General features: G+C 41.9%; 1 protein-coding gene across 1 annotated transcript; it reads right to left on the reverse strand.

Moving 5' to 3' along the window:
- Positions 1-6,060: 6,060 nt before the first annotated feature.
- On the reverse strand, positions 6,061-17,198 carry LOC118388147 (opioid growth factor receptor-like). Its single transcript, XM_052526047.1, is given in 9 exon segments — positions 6,061-6,196; positions 6,198-6,437; positions 6,827-6,975; positions 7,133-7,199; positions 7,310-7,388; positions 8,612-8,672; positions 11,829-11,973; positions 16,645-16,962; positions 17,155-17,198. Coding segments are annotated over 9 exon segments (1,239 nt in total).
- Between the last annotated feature and the right edge of the window lie 6,385 nt (positions 17,199-23,583).

Below are 23,583 nucleotides of genomic sequence, written 5' to 3' on the forward strand. Positions count from 1 at the left end.
CTGGCATGAAAATCTGCACATATTGTTTTTATACAGCTTTTAGAATACTGGCATGAACATCTGCACATATTGTTTTTAATGCAGATTTGAGAATCCTGGCATGAAAATCTGCACATATTGTTTTTATGCAGATTTGAGAATACTGGCATGAAAATCTGCACATATTGTTTTTATGCAGATTTGAGAATACTGGCATGAAAATCTACACATATTGTTTTTATGCAGATTTGAGAATACTGGCATGAAAATCTGCACATATTGTTTTTATACAGCTTTTAGAATACTGGCATGAACATCTGCACATATTGTTTTTAATGCAGATTTGAGGATACTGGCATGAAAATCTGCACATATTGTTTTTATACAGCTTTTAGAATACTGGCATGAACATCTGCACATATTGTTTTTAATGCAGATTTGAGAATACTGGCATGAAAATCTGCACATATTGTTTTTATGCAGATTTGAGAATACTGGCATGAAAATCTGCACATATTGTTTTTATGCAGATTTGAGAATACTGGCATGAACATCTGCACATATTGTTTTATACAGCTTTTAGAATACTGGCATGAAAATCTGCACATATTGTTTTTATACAGCTTTTAGAATACTGGCATGAACATCTGCACATATTGTTTTTATACAGCTTTTAGAATACTGGCATGAACATCTGCACATATTGTTTTTATGCAGATTTGAGAATACTGGCATGAAAATCTGCACATATTGTTTTTATACAGCTTTTAGAATACTGGCATGAAAATCTACACATATTGTTTTTATGCAGATTTGAGAATACTGGCATGAAAATCTGCACATATTGTTTTTATACAGCTTTTAGAATACTGGCATGAACATCTGCACATATTGTTTTTAATGCAGATTTGAGGATACTGGCATGAAAATCTGCACATATTGTTTTTATACAGCTTTTAGAATACTGGCATGAACATCTGCACATATTGTTTTTAATGCAGATTTGAGAATCCTGGCATGAAAATCTGCACATATTGTTTTTATGCAGATTTGAGAATACTGGCATGAAAATCTGCACATATTGTTTTTATGCAGATTTGAGAATACTGGCATGAAAATCTACACATATTGTTTTTATGCAGATTTGAGAATACTGGCATGAAAATCTGCACATATTGTTTTTATACAGCTTTTAGAATACTGGCATGAACATCTGCACATATTGTTTTTAATGCAGATTTGAGGATACTGGCATGAAAATCTGCACATATTGTTTTTATACAGCTTTTAGAATACTGGCATGAACATCTGCACATATTGTTTTTAATGCAGATTTGAGAATACTGGCATGAAAATCTGCACATATTGTTTTTATGCAGATTTGAGAATACTGGCATGAAAATCTGCACATATTGTTTTTATGCAGATTTGAGAATACTGGCATGAAAATCTGCACATATTGTTTTTATGCAGATTTGAGAATACTGGCATGAAAATCTGCACGTATTGTTTTTATGCAGATTTGAGAATACTGGCATGAACATCTGCACATATCGTTTTTAATGCAGATTTGAGAATACTGGCATGAAAATATACACATATTGTTTTTATGCAGATTTGAAAATACTGGCATGAAAATCTGCACATATTGTTTTTATGCAGATTTGAGAATATTGGCATGAAAATTTACACATATTGTTTTTATGCAGATTTGAGAATACTGGCATGAAAATCTGCACATATTGTTTTTATGCAGATTTGAGAATACTGGCATGAAAATCTGCACATATTGTTTTTATGCAGATTTGAGAATACTGGCATGAACATCTGCACATATCGTTTTTAATGCAGATTTGAGAATACTGGCATGAACATCTGCACATATTGTTTTTATACAGCTTTTAGAATACTGGCATGAACATCTGCACATATTGTTTTTATACAGCTTTTAGAATACTGGCATGAACATCTGCACATATTGTTTTTATGCAGATTTGAGAATACTGGCATGAAAATCTGCACATATTGTTTTTATACAGCTTTTAGAATACTGGCATGAAAATCTACACATATTGTTTTTATGCAGATTTGAGAATACTGGCATGAAAATCTGCACATATTGTTTTTATACAGCTTTTAGAATACTGGCATGAACATCTGCACATATTGTTTTTAATGCAGATTTGAGGATACTGGCATGAAAATCTGCACATATTGTTTTTATACAGCTTTTAGAATACTGGCATGAACATCTGCACATATTGTTTTTAATGCAGATTTGAGAATCCTGGCATGAAAATCTGCACATATTGTTTTTATGCAGATTTGAGAATACTGGCATGAAAATCTGCACATATTGTTTTTATGCAGATTTGAGAATACTGGCATGAAAATCTACACATATTGTTTTTATGCAGATTTGAGAATACTGGCATGAAAATCTGCACATATTGTTTTTATACAGCTTTTAGAATACTGGCATGAACATCTGCACATATTGTTTTTAATGCAGATTTGAGGATACTGGCATGAAAATCTGCACATATTGTTTTTATACAGCTTTTAGAATACTGGCATGAACATCTGCACATATTGTTTTTAATGCAGATTTGAGAATACTGGCATGAAAATCTGCACATATTGTTTTTATGCAGATTTGAGAATACTGGCATGAAAATCTGCACATATTGTTTTTATGCAGATTTGAGAATACTGGCATGAAAATCTGCACATATTGTTTTTATGCAGATTTGAGAATACTGGCATGAAAATCTGCACGTATTGTTTTTATGCAGATTTGAGAATACTGGCATGAACATCTGCACATATCGTTTTTAATGCAGATTTGAGAATACTGGCATGAAAATATACACATATTGTTTTTATGCAGATTTGAAAATACTGGCATGAAAATCTGCACATATTGTTTTTATGCAGATTTGAGAATATTGGCATGAAAATTTACACATATTGTTTTTATGCAGATTTGAGAATACTGGCATGAAAATCTGCACATATTGTTTTTATGCAGATTTGAGAATACTGGCATGAAAATCTGCACATATTGTTTTTATGCAGATTTGAGAATACTGGCATGAACATCTGCACATATCGTTTTTAATGCAGATTTGAGAATACTGGCATGAAAATATGCACATATTGTTTTTATGCGGATTTGAAAATACTGGCATGAAAATCTGCACATATTGTTTTTATGCAGATTTGAGAATATTGGCATGAAAATTTACACATATTGTTTTTATGCAGATTTGAGAATACTGGCATGAAAATCTGCACATATTGTTTTTATGCAGATTTGAGAATACTGGCATGAACATCTACACATATTGTTTTTATGCAGATATGAGAATACTGGCATGAAAATCTGCACATATTGTTTTTATGCAGATTTGAGAATACTGGCATGAACATCTACACATATTGTTTTTATGCAGATATGAGAATACTGGCATGAAAATCTGCACATATTGTTTTTATGCAGATTTGAGAATACTGGCATGAAAATCTGCACATATTGTTTTTTTGCAGATATGAGAATACTGGCATGAAAATCTGCACATATTGTTTTTATGCAGATTTGAGAATACTGGCATGAAAATCTGCACATATTGTTTTTATGCAGATTTGAGAATACTGGCATGAACATCTGCACATATTGTTTTTATGCAGATATGAGAATACTGGCATGAACATCTGCACATATTGTTTTTATGCAGATTTGAGAATACTGGCATGAAAATCTGCACATATTGTTTTTATGCAGATATGAGAATACTGGCATGAACATCTGCACATATTGTTTTTATGCAGATTTGAGAATACTGGCATGAACATCTGCACATATTGTTTTTATGCGGATTTCAGAATACTGGCATGAAAATCTTCAAATATTGTTTTTATGCAGATTTGAGAATAGTGGCATGAAAATCTGCACATATTGTTTTTATGCAGATTTTAGAATACTCACATGATAATTTGTCACCAATTGGATGGAAACCTAGCTACTGTTTTTCTTTTGTTGACAACTTTTCACTGTAGTAAATTAATCACACTGTGACTTTCACTTTCAGCATCATAACTGTATGCAAATAGATGTTATTGGGAATTAAGGATTTGAAGGTACTTGTACTCTTGTAGTTGAAAGTTCTGAACATCTTTGTAGTCATTTTGCCACTTCATATTTTATGATTCTTGTCACATTTGAAAAAACTGATTGAGGTAATTTAAATTCAACTTTTATGTTTATGATTGAGTTTATGATACCATGTAATTTATATATTACGTATACTTTTCTTCTGTCTAAGCATCACATGCAAGTAACACCTTCCTTGGTACATAAATATGAATGTATTTTTAAAAAAGTAGAGGAATAATAAGCCATATATCTGGAATGGATATTGTGAGAATTTTAAACACATTGATTGCTATAGTATGAAGTCATTGGAAACAGTATGTGATTGTATGTTCAGCAGTAAAGCACTGATTGGTTGTCTCTATCAGGTTGGGGTCAATTCCATTTTAATTCCAGTTAATATTATTCAGAAGTAAACCAAATTCCAATTCCAAATCCAAATTTTCCTCATTTATAAGCGTTGAAAATAATTGGAATTTCAGTGTACTTCTCGAGTTGACTGGAATTAAAATGGAATTGACTCCAACCCTGGTATCTATAGTATTGCTAATTGCAGTTGACAATAGTAATTGAAACATAAAAGAAAATAAGTAAATCCACATGTATTTTCTTGTCACGCCTTCTCCTGCTCAAAAGCACCAGGCTCCCCAGCATTACTCACTCCTGCCACCATCAGTACGCACAACTGCCTTCCCCGTCACACGCATCAGCAATTATTGGACTCACCTGGACTCAATCACCTGGGTCATTACCTTCCCTATATCTGTCTGTTCCCAAGCTTTGTTGCCTGCTTCAGGATTCATGTTTGTTTGTCTTTGCATACCAGGTTCTGACGCTGTCTCTGTCCTGTTTGATGTCTGTTCCATATTAAATGTTCTACTCCCCGTACCTGCTTCTCTTCTCCAGCGCGGGTCCTACAGAATCCTGAAGCCATCATATGAAGCATCGTGGAGTGCTGGCTTTCTGGTTGGTGGTGACGTTGGGTCCGGGGGCCGCCGCTGATGGAATCGGGGGTGCCTAAGTCAGCTCGTCGGGCTTCCACGCCCTAGCTGGCTCGAGAGGTTTTCTTGTCCTGATTGGCTCAGGAGGCGCCCATCCCACGTCAGTCCTCAGCTGGTTCGCCGGGCTCCCACGCCCCCAGCTGGTTCGCCGGGCTCCCACTCCCCCGCCGGTTCATGTCATACTTGTTATTTCTCCCTTCATTAGTGCAGGGCATGGGTGAATACTCTAATCAATATTCACATTATCTCAAACACTCAATCTTTCCCTGGAGTAACTGTTCCTTTGCTGGGCATGGCAGTTTCTCTCCAGGTTTCTTACTCAATTAACTTTCACTGGACATAATAATATTGTCCTCTGAAACCTCTCTGCTTGATTCACTCTCTTCTTGCTTTTCTGCAGCTCCCTTATTGTTTCTATCATCATCATCTTTATTAGTCTTTGCCTCTGAAGCTCTTCTATGTTTAAGGTTATGCTCTGTTTGCTTATGTCTAGCTCGCTTTCTCCGATCATCTGTAATTGTCTCTGAAACTACACCACTAGGTCCACATTCGGATTGCTTAATAGCTGCAGCTATTATTTTCAGAGAATCAGTAGTGGGGCGCTAGAGTAGGTGGATAGTTAAAGAGCTCCCGTTACCAAAAACTCCATAACTGGACTGAGCAGAATCCTTTTGCATAATTGGTCGACACTCAGAGGATGAATCAGCACTGGTGTTTTGATTCCTTCCACTAGTAGTCTTTGAGGCCTGACTGGTACCTTTGTTTCTCTAAGTGTAACTAGTCGCTAGACCACGCAAGCTATCATGAGGTATGGATACCCGTGTCAACCATACATTGTTTGGCGTCCCCAATCGCACTAAGTCACTAACATAATTTCCCATTACACTCCTATCCGTTGGCTTACCCTTGTTAACATAGTGAGACAGACTAATGACTGGTAGTGTTGTCATCACTGTCATCTGAGTATATGCCATTCTGTTTCGGATCTGGTTTCAGATCAATTGGGTTCTTATTATGTGGGAATGTCCCTTCCCTAAATGTACTCTTGATCTTCTTAGGGCACGACAAACTGATGTTTGACCTCATAGAGCTTATAACCATACTCAACTAATTCCTTGCGTTGTTGCTGAACAATGACAGCGGAAATGAAGTAGTTGAGCACGCTCTCCTTCACATTGTACAGGTTGCCTTTCACAATAGTTTCCTCCAGGAAGAAGTGGACAAGTGGGGCCTGGTAGTGGGGGAACCCCAGAATGCCCAGGCACTTCAGGATGCGGGTGATGCGCAGGTTGTTGTGTGTATGTCTACCATGCACAAAAACACAAGGCCAACAAAAATACAAGGGTATTGTTAACCTCAGCACTGTTATTCACAGAAGGTTCATTTTAAAACTGAAATTGTAGTATTTAAAAAAAAAAGGTATTCATTTTTTTTAACCTTCATTTAACTAGGCAAGTCAGTTAAGAACAAATTCTTATTTACAATGACGGCCTACCCCGGCCAAACGCGGACGACGCTGGGCCAATTGTGCGCCGCCCTATGGCCCTACTCCAAATCACGGCCGGATGTGATTCAGCCTGGATTCAAACCTGGGACTGTAGTGACACCTCTTGCACTGAGATGCAGTGCCTTAGACTGCTACAATGATTAGAAAATAATAAGAGTTAAATGACCAAATGTAGAACTTGCTAACCTGTCCATGTTGTCAAATCTGTCACGCCAGTTATTAGCACGTCGTACTTCCCCTGTTGAGTCATTTGACAGCTGGATGCCGTAGAAGTCCAGCATGAGCTTGTACGACTTGACCAGCCTCTTCTTTGCAGTTTCATCTTCAAGAAAAGCCTGAGAAGAAGCGGATTGTCAGTCAGGACAATAATGGACACAATATATTTTCATTCATTTCTATGCCCCCAGTCAATAGATAAGACTTATTTAAATGTAGAGAACACTTTCTTTCCTCAAAGAAACTACTATATTTTTTGCCTATGCAACAAAGTACCTCAATTTCCTTCTTGGTGATTTCTTTGGCTTGATTATTCATTCCTCGTTCTTGAAGAGGGAACAACCTAAATCAAATGTTTGTTTAAAAAATATCTATATTTTAAAGAAAATAAGTGAATTATAACAAATTATTAAAAAAGAATTAAAAGCCCATATAAATGTTAAGGAAACTGACCATTGTATGTATGAGTGAACTCTTTCCAGTTTTGAATATTTCCCATACCAGTTATTGTGAAAGTCCTCAATGTAGATACCTTATCAGAGAAAAGGTTGCAGTTACAAATGCCCATGAATTGGAGTCTTGTCAAATCTACACGGCATTCAATAAACAGTATACAGTGCATCCAGAAAGTATTCAGACCCCTTGACTTTTTTACAGCCCTATTCTAGAATTGATTCAATTGTTTTTTCCCCTCAATCTACACACAATACTAATAATTACCAAAGTGAAAACAGGATTTTAGAAATGTATGCTAATACAATTAATGCTTTATACAATTAAAATAACGTAAATATTACATTTACATAAGCATTCAGACCCTTTACTCAGTACTTTGTTGAAGCACCTTTGGCAGCGGTTACAGCCAAGAGTCTTCTTGGGTATGACGCTACAAGCTTGGCACAACTGTATTTGAGGAGTTTCTCCCATTGTTCTCTACAGATCCCCACAAGCTCTGTCAGGTTGGATGGGGATCGTTAGCCGTACAGCTATTTTCAGTTCTCCCCAGAGATGTTTGATCGGGTTCAAGTCCGGACTCTGGCTGGCCACTCAACGACATTCAGAGACTTGTCCCGAAGCCACTCCTGCATTGTCTTGGCTGTGTGCTTAGGGTCATTGTCCTGTTGGAAGGAAAACCTTCACCCCAGTCTTAGTCCAGAGCGCTCTCGAGCAGGTTTTCATCTCTGTACTTTGCTCCATTCATCTTTCCCTCAATCCTGACTAACTAGTCTCCCAGTCCCTGCCGCCGAAAAACATCCCCACAGCATGATGCTGCCACCACCATGATTCCCTGTAGGGATGGTGCCAGGTTTCCTCCAGAAGCGACGCTTGGCATTCAGGCCAAAGAGTTCAATCTTGGTTTCATCAGACCAAACAATCCTGTCTCGAAGCTATACGGTCAATGCCTTCAACCTCATGGCTTGGTTTTTGCTCAGACATGCACTGTCAACTGTGGGGCCTTATATAGACAGGTATGTGCCTTTCCAAATCATGTCCAATCATTTGAATTTACCACAGGTGGACTCCAATCAAGTCGTAGAAACATCTCAAGGATGATCAATGGAAACAGGATGCACCTGAGCTCAATTTCGAGTCTCATAGCAAAGGGTCTGACTACTTATGTAAATAAGGTATTTCTGTTTTCGCTTTGTCATTATGGGGTACTGTGTATATATTTCAGAGGATTTATATTTATTTAACCCATTTTAGAATATGACTGTAACCTAAAAAGTCAAGGGGTCTGACACTGTAGATTACCATCAGGGGAGGAGGCCCTCTGTCCAAGGTAGAACTGTAAATTAGGCATACGCCTATCATCCTGAAAAGAAGATGCAATTCAAATTCAGAATAGGGAAATGTCTTAGTTAGATGCCTGAATTTCAACAGTACAGGATTCATATCAGAGATTTTGTGAAGAGAATGAGGACTTTGCATATCCCTTGCTGCATTTCTGAAATTGTTAAACCTGTATGACTGAAAACACATTTTCTGAACTCACTCCATGAGTTGAGAAAATGGCAGATACTGGAAATACCTGACCTGAACAATACTGATAGGCCCACGAGTCTGGTTGGGTACGACAGTTGAACTAAGCTCACAAATCATTTCTAAGTTATATTCTTCAAGAATCAATGGGTACATATCAATATATCAATATCATATTAATTTATAAGTACAAATATGAATGTAGCAACTGCTGCTAGCCCCTTCAAGCAATGTGAAGTGGAGCAAAATGACAGTATTGAAACATAATGATACATATGTATAACAATGCTATACAGACTTGGGGCTATGAGAGGGTACAAGAGGTGGAGCCTTGGATCAAGCATTTCATATAGGCCTAATTCAATAAACACACACAGATCTTCAACATCACAGAAAACCAATGATTCTAAACTCCAATTTACAGCCTAATTAGCCTCATCATGTCATTATGGTTATTTACATTTAACAAATATTTCATATGTAAATGTTTCTTTGGAATATTACATTTATTTATTCCCAGCTGTATTTTATGGTGGAACCTAGGCCTACTGTATCATCATCATTCTCTGAAACTTTACAAACTCATCAGCTGAGACCACATGCACCAACGTATCGTCAGAGCCAAGGGGCCTGAATACTTACATTGTTGGTTCTCTTACGACTTGTTTCTTCACTTGTTGGATCCTCCCATGTTGAGTCGTACTCGCAGTAGTGCTCGTTGGTGTCCTAGATGAGTTCTGGATGATCAGGAGGACAATTTGGGATGATCAATCTCCAGGCATGTATGGGGAGTATAGTTAAACGCCAGAAGGCGCGTTTAAGCAGAGTAGAGCAATAGAATCCGTTTAGCCATAACCAAAACCGTTCAATCCTGGGACACATCCTACATTTTCATCTCAGCTCAGCAAACAATTTGACTATCGCTGGCAGCGTTCTCCCTGTTTGAATAGCCATAGACATAGAATGGATTATATTCTATGGGATATCTCACTGGTCACCCACAAAGCCAATTCCTACTTTGGTCGCCTTTCCTTACAGCTCTCTGCTGCCAATGACTGGAACGAACTGCAAAAATCACTGAAGCTGGAGACTCATATCTCCTTCACTAGTTTTAAGCACCAGCTGTCAGAGCAGCACACAGATCACTGCACCTGTACATAGCCCAAATGTAAACAGCCCATCTATCTATCTCATCCCCTTACTGTATTTATTTTATTTATCTTGCTCCTTTGCACCCCAGTATCTCTACTTGCACACTCATCTTCTACACATCTATCACTCCAGTGTTTAATTGCTATATTGTAATTACTTCGCCACCATGGCCTATTTATTGCCTTTCCTCCCTTATCTTACCTCATTTGCACTCACTGTATATAGACTTTTTGTTTTCTTTTTTTCTACTGTATTATTGACTGTATGTTTTGTTTATTCCATGTGTAACTCTGTGTTGTTGTATGTGTCAAATTGCTATGATTTATCTTGGCCAGGTGGCAGTTGCAAATGAGAACTTGTTCTCAACTAGCCTACCAGGTTAAATAAAGGTGAAATAAAAAATAAATAAAAATAAATAAATAGAAGTCTGGAATTCTCTGGATTTATGGTGCTTTCAAGACAAGTGGAAACTCTGTTGAATCATGTAGATGGCAGTGATCGTCAGGTCATAGCTCTAGAAAGAGGCCCGAGTTCCGGATTTACAATTCCCAGTTGACTGAAAGTTCAAAACTTATGTTCCCAGTTCAGTGTTAACAGTTGTTTTGAATGCAGCACAAATCATGCTTAATTGACAGCATGGCCAATGTTGAATTGTGTTTAAATTTAAACAATGTTTAATTTTAAACTAGGAAAAGAGACCCTTAATTTAGACTTGGGACCACACAGCCAATGAATAGCAGGCTAATGATTGCTTTGGAATGCTTGCAGTGATTCCTTTCAAACCACTCATAGTTGAATTTGCACTTTCCAACTTGTTGTGTAATGTTTATGTTCAATGGCCTATGAGCACCGATCCATTTTATCTATAATTTCTCTTCATATGACAAGGATTAACAAGGATTTTCCAGTAGATTGTCGACTTGATTCATGATGATGACTGCTAGCTAAGATTTTGAAAGTATGATCAGTCCAATCAAAGCTACTGTAGATATAATGTGATTTGATGTCATTTTATCTGTCGCCAATGACCTTGAGCCTTCTTGGATGGGCGCTTCTAATGTAACTCTATGGCATTGTCTAGCTCTACCCTTAGACTCGGCGGTGACGTAGTGACAGAACACTGAGCCAATCACGGCGCAAAGCTCAGTATTTTCTGATCGCTTCCCCCACCACCACAGAAAGCACTGAGCTAGACTGAAACACCTGCGTTTTGTAGCTGCTTTACTCAAGAAAACAAAACATAGACCATGTTTGTATGTTGCTTTATTAACTCAATGATATATATATATTTTTTTTTTACATTGTTTTCAAACTGATATGTGAAATGTATTAATGCCAAAATAACATGCAAAACAGTCAAGGCCCCCAAAAATGTGGGGCTCAAAAATGTGGGGCTAAAAACAGGTGGGGCTCAAAAACCTGCCCTGAATGATTGGTCGCCACTGGACCACCCACAAAAACAACAACTTTGAAACAAATGCATCCAATGACATTTTCTCAGCAGGTTCCCTTAGAATGACTGCTTAGAGTGTTTTTCAGAGGGTGGAATCAAACTCAGACTGTTTGCGGCTGTCAAATACTTTTTTCTGACTGGATGTCCTTCTCACTGCATAGAAAAACAAAATATACATCTGCACACAGGTACACAGCTGTTTGCATAGTGGATGTAGATAGTACCTTCCCGATTGTGCCTGAATGACCTGCAATCGTCCACTGTTGCCATGCCGACCAGGAAATCAGCTTCCGAGAGGATGGACTCAATGGTGCCACCGTCTGCTTCGTAATGCCCCTCTCCCTGCACCTCCCTCTGTACTGAGGAGTTAATTACTGTCTCTACCTGGTAGCTGGTCCCTTGGCAGGCCTGGATGAAGAACCGTTTGGGTTTTACTGCCAGAGCTGGGCATTGCTCTCTAAAGAAGGGGGGTTTGAGGGAGCAGATGGGCACCTGTACCCCATCTGGCCCAAACACACACCCCTTCCCCCTGTGGGATAAAAGACACCACTTGGAACAAGATAGAGGAATAGATATTGACTGAATTCTAAATTGTGTGTCTAAACCGATTTATATTACCAATATGGTAGGGTTACAAGAGCTCCATCATGTCATTTTCACCACATTGATTACACATCTTGTTATTTAAAATCCACACGTGTGTCTACAGTAGAGCAGGGTTAGGCAAATCCAGTTCTCAGAGAGTACAGTGTGCTAGTTCTCTTCTACTTTTGGCACTACACTTTAAAAGTCTAAACCCTGGGGACTAAACTTTTGGGAAAAAAAGACTGAAAAAAACCCTACTTTATTTATATCGGAGTTCTACCTGTTGTCATAGAGATAGATAGAGGACTCATCATGCTAACCAGTTTTAGCGTGGACATAGCCATTGACCGCTTCCACCAGGGTTGGGGTCAATTCCATTTAAATTCCAGTCAATTTAGGAAGTACTCTAAAATTCAAATTCAAATGATCCTCAATGCTTATTTAATTAGGAACAATTTAGATTTGAATTGGATTCACTTTTTGAATTGACTGGAATTTAAATAGAATTGACGCCAATCCTGGCTTCAAGCATTTATAGTTGTCAACTAGGTGGGGATTCCTATGAGTTGGGCCCAAACATCCAATGAAGAAGGTGTTCTACTTTAAACTGGAAATAGCCTCAATGGCACTGCCAATGCTGTCACAGACACTGTAACGCACAGATACAAAGATGAGTCCTCTATCTCTATGGCCTGTTGTTCACACGGGTATCCTCCCTCTCATCGGCTAGAAGGGTCCAGCCTGATCTCACCTCCACCACCCACCTTCCATCTTTGAGGACATGCTTTTCCATTGTTAGAGCGGTCACATCTATCTTGTCCATATAATAGACAATCTTTGGTTTGGTTTATTTCAATCTGCCCATATGCCCACAGGTGGCAGCACCCAATTACTCATCAATTCAATACCTGGTTAGACTGTTTCAAGTTATCTAGACGGTTGAGTGGCTGTAACTGTGTAATGTTTTGGCAGAGTGAAAGTACAAATGCTTCCCATGTTTGAACACACACACACAAGAGGCACCCACACCAAATCACGTTCTCAGTCACATGAGGAGAATTGAAACCGAGGCTAAATCAGGAAGTTTAGCACCCCTTTAATGTAGACCTATTAAGAAGCATCTATATTTACTTACAATGAAAGGGATTCCAAAATGACCATTCAGTTCATAATGGGAAAAACATAATCCCCTAACACAACCAAAACAAATTGCAAATGCATCCAACAAGTTTGTAGAATCACAAGCTTGATTTAGTCATTGTGTGCTAGGAATATGTGACCAAATACTTTTTGACACCTTTGTCACACTCTTATCTGTTTCACCTGTCCTTATGCTTGTCTCCACCCCCTCCAGGTGTCACCCATCTTCCCCATTATTCCCTTGGTATTAATACCTGTGTTTTTTGTCTGTCTGTGTCAGTTCAGCTTGTTTTTTCAAGTCAACCAGTGTGTTACTCTGTGCGCCTGCTTTTTTCCCCTCCCCTTTTCTCTGTTTTTGCTAGTCCTCCCGGTTTTGACCCTTTGACCCGACTCTGAACCGCCTGCCTGACCTTGAGCCTACCTGCCACTCTGTACCTCCTGGACTCTGACCTTGTTATGATCTTTTTGCCTGTCCACGACCATTCTCTTGCCTGTCCCTTGGATACTAATACGTATCAGAGACTCAAACCATCTGCCTCCCGTGTCTGCATCTGAGTCTCGCCCTGTGCCCTTATAATTATACGTGAATTTGTCCAAATACTTATGACTTGTACAAATGGGGGGACTAGATACATGAAGTGCTTTCATTTATGAACTATAAAACAGACATGTATGAAAATTCCCTCAAATAAAAGGTGACATTATGTACTGTCGCCTCATATGAAACATTTTATCTCAAATCCAAAATGCTGGAGTATCAAAATGTTAGCTTCACTGTCCAAATACATACAGAGGGAAGTGTATAAGCAATTGAGCCAAGCATTTTATATAATGAAGTTATATCTGAACATTCAGAAAGATTGAGTAATTAACATTCTGTTAACGTTATTCTACATTGAAAAAATGTAAATCTTTATTTGGAAAATGAAATATCCCAGCTGTATTTATATGGTGCAAATAACAGACTTTTGATCTTTGGTTACAGTAATTTAAAACTCATCTGCTGAGATACTGCAAAAAAGGGGCCAGGGGCCTGCATACGTAACGTACATGTTAGGTGCTTCTTTCACAACTAGTTTCTTCGTTTTGAGGATCCTCCCATGTCCCCTGATCCTCCACTTAGAAGGGATTCTGGACTTCCCACTCCTTCAGTGGAAAGGGATTATGGACTTTCCATTTCTCTGGGAAGGGATTCTGGACAGTCAGGATCACTTGGCATGATATACACTATATACTGTATACAAAGTTTGTGGGCACCCCTCCAAATTAGTGGATTTTTCAGCCAGACCCTTGGCTGACAGGTGTATAAAATTGAGCACACAGCCATACAATCTCCATAGACATTCATTGGCAGTAGAAAGGACTTACTGAAGAGCTCAGTGACTTTCAACACGGCACCGTCATAGGATGCCACCTTTCCAACAAGTCAGTTCGTAACATTTCTGCCCTGCTAGAGATGCCCTGGTCAACTGTAAGTGCTGTTATTATGAAGTGGAGAGGTCTAGGAGAATGGGACCGGCGAGTGCTGAAGTGCGTAAAAATCGCATGTCCTCGGTTGCAACACTACAGACCTCCATACTGCTTCTGGAAGCAACATCCGCACAATAACTGTTCGTTGGGAGCTTCATGAAATGGGTTTCCATGGCTGAGCAGCCGCACACAATCATAAGATCACCGTGCGTAATGCTAAGCGTCGGCTGGAGTGCTGTAAAGCTTGCCTCCACTGGACTCAGGAACAAAATTAAGGCAGTTATACAATTTTTTAAACATAAAAATACATTCACAACAGATTTAACAACACATTAAGTGTGTGCCCTCAGGCCGCTACTCCACTACCACATATCTACAACACAAAATCCATGTCTACTTGTGTGTACAGTCGTGGACAAAAGATTTGAGAATGACACAAATATTAATTTCCACAAAGTTTGCTGCTTCAGTGTCTTTAAATATGTTTGTCAGATGTTACTATGGAATACTTTAGTATAATTACAAGCATTTCATAAGTGTCAAAGGCTTTTATTGACAATTACATGAAGTTGATGAAAATAATCAATATTTGAAGTGTTGACCCTTCTTTTTCAAGACCTCTGCAATCCGCACTGGCATGCTGTCAATTAACTTCTGGGCCACATTCTGACTGATGGCAGCCCATTCTTGCATAATCAATGCTTGGAGTTTGTCAGAATTTGTGGGTTTTTGTTTGTCCACCCGCCTCTTGAGGATTGACCACAAGTTCTCAATGGGATTAAGGTCTGGGGAGTTTCTTGGCCATGGATCCAAAATATCAATGTTTTGTTCCCGAGCCACTTAGTTATCACTTTTGCCTTATGGCAAGGCGCTCCATCATGCTGGAAAAGGCATTGTTCCTCACCAAACTGGTCCTGGATGGTTGGGAGAAGTTGCTCTCGGAGGATGTGATGGTACCATTCTTTATTCATGTCTGTGTTCTTAGGCAAAATTGTGAGTGAGCCTTCTCTGGACAAGCTTTTTTCCAGATGCCCCAAACAATTGGAAAGGGGATTCATCAGAGAAAATGACTTTACCCCGGTCCTCAGCAGTCCAATCCCTGTACCTTTTGCAGAATATCAGTCTGTCTCTGTTGTTTTACCTGGAGAGAATTGGCTTCTTTGCTGCCCTTCTTGACACCAGGTCATCCTCCAAAAGTCTTTGGCTCACTGTGCGTGCAGATGCACTCACACCTGCCTGCTGCGGTCGTGGAGCTTGCTGGACTTTCTTGGGCGCCCTGAAGCCTTCTTCACAACAATTGAACCGCTCTCCTTGAAGTTCTTGATGATCCGATAAATGGTTGATTTAGGTGCAATCTTACTGGCAGCAATATCCTTGCCTGTGAATCCCTTCTTGTGCAAAGCAATGATGATGGCACGTGTTTCCTTGCAGGTCACCATGGATGACAGAGGAAGAACAATGATTCCAAGCACCACCCTCCTTTTCAAGCTTCCAGTCTGTTATTCAAACTCAATCAGCATGACAGAGTGGTCTCCAGCCTTGTCCTTGTCAACAATCACACCTGTGTTAATGAGAGAATCACCGACATGATGTAAGCCGGTCTTTTTGTGGCAGGGCTGAAATGCAGTGGAAATGTTTTTTTGGGATTCAGTTCATTTGCATGGCAAAGAGGGACTTTGCATGTAAAGCGTCTGTGTGTAGCTAGTGAGATGAGTCAGGCGCAGGACAGCAGATATGAGTAATAAAAGCAATTTTACTCAAACATATCACAATACACGTCGTAATAAATACAAGGCCACCAATGCGGACCACAATACAATAAACAATTATTCACAAACAAACATGGGGGAACAGAGGGTTAAATAATGAACAAGTAATTGGGGGATTGAAACCAGGTGTGTAAGACAAAGACAAAACAAATGGAAAATGAAAAATGGATTGACGATGGCTAGAATGCCGGTGATGTCGACCGCCGAACGCCGCCCGAACAAGGAGAGGGACCGACTTCGGCGGAAGTCGTGACAGTACTCCCCCCTTGATGTGTGGCTCCAGCAGCTCGCCGACACCGACCTCGGAGACGACCCGGAGGACGAGGCGCAGGGTGATCCGGATAGAGACGGTGGATATCCCGCAGCAACGAAGGGTCCAAGACGTCCTCCAATGGCACCCAGCATCTCTTCTCTGGACCGTACCCCTCCCACTCCACGAGGTACTGAAGGCCCCTCGCCTGACGCCTCGAGTCCAGGATGGCTCGAACAGCATACGCCAGGGCCCCCTTGATGTCGAGGGGTCGGTGGAAACTCCCGGACCAGCCACCACCGGCCTGAGGAGAGACACATGGAACGAGGGATTAATACGGTAACCTGGGGGAAGCTGTACCATATCTCGTTCAGTCTCCTCAGGACTTTGAATGGCCCCACAAACCGCGGAACCAGCTTCCGGCAGGGCAGGCAGAGGGGCAGGTTTTGGGTCGAGAGCCAGACCCGGTCCCCCGGTGCGAACACCGGGGCCTCACTGCGGTGGCGGTCGGCGCTCGCCGTCTACCGCCTCACGGCCCATTGCAGGTGCACATGGGCAGCGTCCCAGGTCTCCTCCGAGTGCTTAACCTCACTAGGGTATGTGGGACGCTAGTGTCCCACATGGCCAACATCCAGTGCGCCAAATTCAAATACAGAAACAATCATTATAAAAATTCAGAAAACATACAAGTATTTTACATAGGTTTAAAGATGAACTTCTTGTGAATCCAACCACGGTGTCAGATTTCAAAAAGGCTTCACGGTGAAAGCATACCTTAAGATTGTTTGAGAACATCGGCCAGCAGACAATTCATTACGAACAGTAACCAGCCAAGTAGAAGAGTTACTCAAGTCAGAAATAGAGGTACAATTAATCACTTTGATCTTCATATGGTTGCACTCAGAAGACATTAATTTACTCAATAAATGTTCATTTTGTTCGATAAAACCTCCATTTTGTTTGCATGTTTTCTTCAGTAATCCACAAGCTCAAACGCAGTCACAACAGGCAGACAAAAAAATTCAAATTGTATACGTAAAGTTCATAGAAACATGTCAAATGATGTTTATATTTCTACCCTCAGGTTGTTTTTAGCCTAAATAATCAATAATATTTCAACCGGACAATAACGTTGTCAATATAAAAGGTAAACAAGAAAGGCACTCCTTCGGTCGTGCGCATGAAAAAGCTCTGTGACACTGCAGGGTCCACTCATTCAGACTGCTCTTACTCCCTCATTTTTTAGAATACAAGCCTGAAACCATTTCTAAAGACTGTTGACCTCTAGTGGAAGGCATAGGAACTACAATTTGAGTCCTAAGTCAATGGATACTGTAATGGCATTGAATAGAAAACTACAAAACAAAAACAATCCTACTTCCTGGATGGATTTTTCTCAGGTTTTCGCCTGCCAAATCAGTTCTGTTATACTCACAGACACTATTTTAATAGTTCTGGAAACTTTAGTGTGTCTTCTATCCACATCTACCAATTATATACATATCCTATCTTCTGGGTCCGAGTAGCAGGCAGTTTAATTTGGGCACGCTTCTCATCCAAAATTCAGAATGCTGCCCCCTACCCTAGAGAAGTTAAACCATTCGTACACCGCAGGAACAGACACATGTACATTGACTTCAATACAAAACCTAGGAGGCACATGGTTCTAACCCCCTTCCATAGTCTAACACAGTAAGTATGACTTCCGGAGGACGTCCTCCAACCTATCAGAGGTCTTACAGTATGAACTGACATGTTGTTTAGCCAATCAAAGGATCAATGAACAAATATAGTACTGTTATGACGTGGCCCTTTTTGGGTATAGATCATGGCACCCCCCTCGCTCTCTCTCACTCTCTGAATGAGTACATTTCTCAATAATGAGTTTTGTATCTAATTCTTGTATAAAATGAATGAGCAAAGATTAAACTATTTGTAAAATGATGTAATGTGATGTTAAACCTTTAATGTGAGAGAATTATATTCCCTTTAAAGTTTAACTAAGTCATTGGCCCGCCCCCGTGAGCACAGATATGATCTGGCGTCATAGAACAGCCCTTTCTACAGTTACAAATAAAACATCAGCTGTTGAACATCAGCTCTATCTATAGGCCATCTAAGTTACTTTTCAATAGAAAAGTGAAAAGATGTCATTATGGTAGTATATTTAAAATTATTTGAGTGAGTCCACACTTCCACCGGGGTACACATCCAGCTGCCTTCTCCCACTAGAAGTATGTAATGATAACACATTCGGTGGTGTTTCCCCTACGTCATTCCGTTGACATGTTTTGCATAGACATTAAACAGAGACGTACATGATACAAGAGTTAACCTTAGTCCTAAATTATCAGTAGGCCTACAAATACTGTAGTACAGTTAAAAGTATTTCAGTATATATATATATATATATATATATATATATATATATATATATATATATATATATATATATATATATATATATATATATATATATATATTTTATTTTTAAAATAGCCAGACCCCTTTCATCTTTACATAAGTCTCATCTGATATATTAAGACCTTTACCCTGGTTTCCAGGGCAACCAGCTGCAGACCTGAGCCAGGTTAACGTCACCTACAGTACATCTTCACCAGGCAACATCAGAGCCTAAAACTCCATCTGGTGGCTGGCTGGCTGGTTGGCTGGCAGACAGCAGGTAGGCCTGGGTACAGAGAGACTCCCTCTGGTGGCTGGCTGGCTGGTTGGCTGGCTGGCAGACAGCAGGTAGGCCTGGGTACAGAGAGACTCCCTCTGGCTCCAGCTCCATCCATGGTTCATTATAGGCCACACACAGACAGTCCTTTGGTGAGGCTATTTGTGGAGGAAATGTACATTTACAAGAGACCAGATTAAAGAGGAGGGAATGCTGATTTGTTGCAAAAATCAAAAGAACACAATTTAGAGTGAGATTTAAATTCAATAAGTTGCATGTTTACAGGAAATGTATGCTTTATTTGAATAATAGAATTGAATGATTGTGTGGTTGGTTAGTTATTGTTAGTTTCAACAGAATCTTTTCACGAGAATATTGTGAATACTGACAATAAGTAGGCTAATATTGACATGATGAAACCCTTTTACTGATCACATCCATGTTCCTTGCTATTGCCAAATATCCTACAAAACACTGTTCTAATTTCAGCCATAGCCTTCCCCACCCTTCCTCCCATAGTATCATAGGAAGTGCACTCCAATGATAAGTAACAATTAGCAGCCATGACTCAGGGCATCTGCACAGGCAGCTTGCAGTTGCACTGGTAGGGAGTTGTGGAGTTCAAGGGCTGACTTTATAGGGCACTTGTTAATAGAATTCTAAATAAAATAAATGTATCTATTATCTATTATTATCTATTATTTATTCCATCTGCAGTCTCCAAGGAAAGAAATGGGGCATATTAAAAACTATAATATAAATTAATAGCATTTAAAATATAACCTACATTCCATATTCACTGCTTGTTTCATGTCTATTCATAATTTAGACCAGATAAATGATTTTGTGGTGTGATTTTTTTGTTGTTGAATACTTGGTCACAGTCATACCTTGTCACAGTCATCAGGTGCTGTCCCAGAGGATTGAACGGTCCGTCAGGGCTCCCTAAAGGTGCTGTCGAGAGGATTGAACGGTCCGTCAGGGCTCCCTAAAGGTGCTGTCCCAGAGGATTGAACGGTCCGTCAGGGCTCCCTAAAGGTGCTGCCCAGAGGATTGAACGGTCCGTCAGGGCTCCCTAAAGGTGCTGTCCCAGAGGATTGAACGGTCCGTCAGGGCTCCCTAAAGGTGCTGTCCCAGAGGATTGAATGGTCCGTCAGGGCTCCCTAAAGGTGCTGCCCAGAGGATTGAACGGTCCGTCAGGGCTCCCTAAAGGTGCTGTCCCAGAGGATTGAACGGTCCGTCAGGGCTCCCTAAAGGTGCTGCCCAGAGGATTGAACGGTCCGTCAGGGCTCCCTAAAGGTGCTGTCCCAGAGGATTGAACGGTCCGTCAGGGCTCCCTAAAGGTGCTGTCCCAGAGGATTGAATGGTCCGTCAGGGCTCCCTAAAGGTGCTGCCCAGAGGATTGAACGGTCCGTCAGGGCTCCCTAAAGGTGCTGTCCCAGAGGTTTGAATGGTCCGTCAGGGCTCCCTAAAGGTGCTGTCCCAGAGGTTTGAATGGTCCGTCAGGGCTCCCTAAAGGTGCTGTCCCAGAGGATTGAACGGTCCGTCAGGGCTCCCTAAAGGTGCTGTCCCAGAGGTTTGAATGGTCCGTCAGGGCTCCCTAAAGGTGCTGTCCCAGAGGTTTGAATGGTCCGTCAGGGCTCCCTAAAGGTGCTGTCCCAGAGGTTTGAATGGTCCGTCAGGGCTCCCTAAAGGTGCTGTCCCAGAGGATTGAACGGTCCGTCAGGGCTCCCTAAAGGTGCTGTCCCAGAGGTTTGATTGGTCCGTCAGGGCTCCCTAAAGGTGCTGTCCCAGAGGATTGAACGGTCCGTCAGGGCTCCCTAAAGGTGCTGTCCCAGAGGTTTGAACGGTCCGTCAGGGCTCCCTAAAGGTGCTGTCCCAGAGGATTGAACGGTCCGTCAGGGCTCCCTAAAGGTGCTGTCCCAGAGGTTTGAATGGTCCGTCAGGGCTCCCTAAAGGTGCTGTCCCAGAGGTTTGAATGGTCCGTCAGGGCTCCCTAAAGGTGCTGTCCCAGAGGATTGAACGGTCCGTCAGGGCTCCCTAAAGGTGCTGTCCCAGAGGATTGAACGGTCCGTCAGGGCTCCCTAAAGGTGCTGTCCCAGAGGATTGAACGGTCCGTCAGGGCTCCCTAAAGGTGCTGTCCCAGAGGATTGAACGGTCCGTCAGGGCTCCCTAAAGGTGCTGTCCCAGAGGTTTGAACGGTCCGTCAGGGCTCCCTAAAGGTGCTGCCCAGAGGATTGAACGGTCCGTCAGGGCTCCCTAAAGGTGCTGTCCCAGAGGATTGAACGGTCCGTCAGGGCTCCCTAAAGGTGCTGTCCCAGAGGATTGAACGGTCCGTCAGGGCTCCCTAAAGGTGCTGTCCCAGAGGTTTGAACGGTCCGTCAGGGCTCCCTAAAGGTGCTGCCCAGAGGATTGAACGGTCCGTCAGGGCTCCCTAAAGGTGCTGTCCCAGAGGATTGAACGGTCCGTCAGGGCTCCCTAAAGGTGCTGTCCCAGAGGATTGAACGGTCCGTCAGGGCTCCCTAAAGGTGCTGTCCCAGAGGTTTGAACGGTCCGTCAGGGCTCCCTAAAGGTGCTGCCCAGAGGATTGAACGGTCCGTCAGGGCTCCCTAAAGGTGCTGTCCCAGAGGATTGAACGGTCCGTCAGGGCTCCCTAAAGGTGCTGTCCCAGAGGATTGAACGGTCCGTCAGGGCTCCCTAAAGGTGCTGTCCCAGAGGTTTGAACGGTCCGTCAGGGCTCCCTAAAGGTGCTGTCCCAGAGGATTGAACGGTCCGTCAGGGCTCCCTAAAGGTGCTGTCCCAGAGGATTGAACGGTCCGTCAGGGCTCCCTAAAGGTGCTGTCCCAGAGGTTTGAACGGTCCGTCAGGGCTCCCTAAAGGTGCTGCCCAGAGGATTGAACGGTCCGTCAGGGCTCCCTAAAGGTGCTGTCCCAGAGGATTGAACGGTCCGTCAGGGCTCCCTAAAGGTGCTGTCCCAGAGGATTGAACGGTCCGTCAGGGCTCCCTAAAGGTGCTGTCCCAGAGGTTTGAACGGTCCGTCAGGGCTCCCTAAAGGTGCTGCCCAGAGGATTGAACGGTCCGTCAGGGCTCCCTAAAGGTGCTGTCCCAGAGGATTGAACGGTCCGTCAGGGCTCCCTAAAGGTGCTGTCCCAGAGGATTGAACGGTCCGTCAGGGCTCCCTAAAGGTGCTGTCCCAGAGGTTTGAACGGTCCGTCAGGGCTCCCTAAAGGTGCTGTCCCAGAGGATTGAACGGTCCGTCAGGGCTCCCTAAAGGTGCTGTCCCAGAGGATTGAACGGTCCGTCAGGGCTCCCTAAAGGTGCTGTCCCAGAGGATTGAACGGTCCGTCAGGGCTCCCTAAAGGTGCTGTCCCAGAGGATTGAACGGTCCGTCAGGGCTCCCTAAAGGTGCTATTCCAGAGGTTTGAACGGTCCGTCAGGGCTCCCTAAAGGTGCTGTCCTGTCCCAGAGGTTTGAAAGGTCCACCAGGCCTCCCTAAAGGTACTGTCGAGAGGATTGAAAGTTCCACCAGGCCTCCGTAAAGGTGCTGTCAAGAGGAATGAAAGTTCCACCAGGCCTCCCTAAAGGTGCTGTCCCAGAGGATTGAAAGTTCCACCAGATAAAGTTCCACCAGATAAAGGTCCACCAGGCCTCCCTAAAGGTACTGTCGAGAGGATTGAAAGTTCCACCAGGCCTCCCTAAAGGTACTGTCGAGAGGATTGAAAGTTCCACCAGGCCTCCGTAAAGGTGCTGTCCCAGAGGGTTGAAAGGTCCACCAGGCCTCCATAAAGGTAATGTCGAGAGGATTGAAAGTTCCACCAGGCCTCTCTAAAGGTGCTGTCCCAGAGGATTGAAAGTTCCACCAGATAAAGTTCCACCAGATAAAGGTCCACCAGGCCTCCCTAAAGGTACTGTCGAGAGGATTGAAAGTTCCACCAGGCCTCCGTAAAGGTGGTGTCCCAGAGGGTTGAAAGGTCCACCAGATAAAGGTACTGTCCCAGATGATTGAAAGTTCCACCAGATAAAGGTACTGTCCCAGATGATTGAAAGTTCCACCAGGCCTCCCTATAACTGCTCTGCCCTAACAACCATACACACTTCATCAACAGTGAAACAACAGTAGGTCGGCCACCTCCGTAGCCGAAAACATCAAATGTTTTTAGGCTGTTTTGATGTACATTAGTCACTGTGTTTTAAACATATTTCTGTTTTGTTTACTTGTTGGTCCATTTAATGTACTATTTACGT

The sequence above is a fragment of the Oncorhynchus keta genome, chromosome 10 (genome assembly GCF_023373465.1).
Source record: "Oncorhynchus keta strain PuntledgeMale-10-30-2019 chromosome 10, Oket_V2, whole genome shotgun sequence".
In the NCBI taxonomy this organism is placed as follows: Eukaryota; Metazoa; Chordata; class Actinopteri; order Salmoniformes; family Salmonidae; genus Oncorhynchus; species Oncorhynchus keta.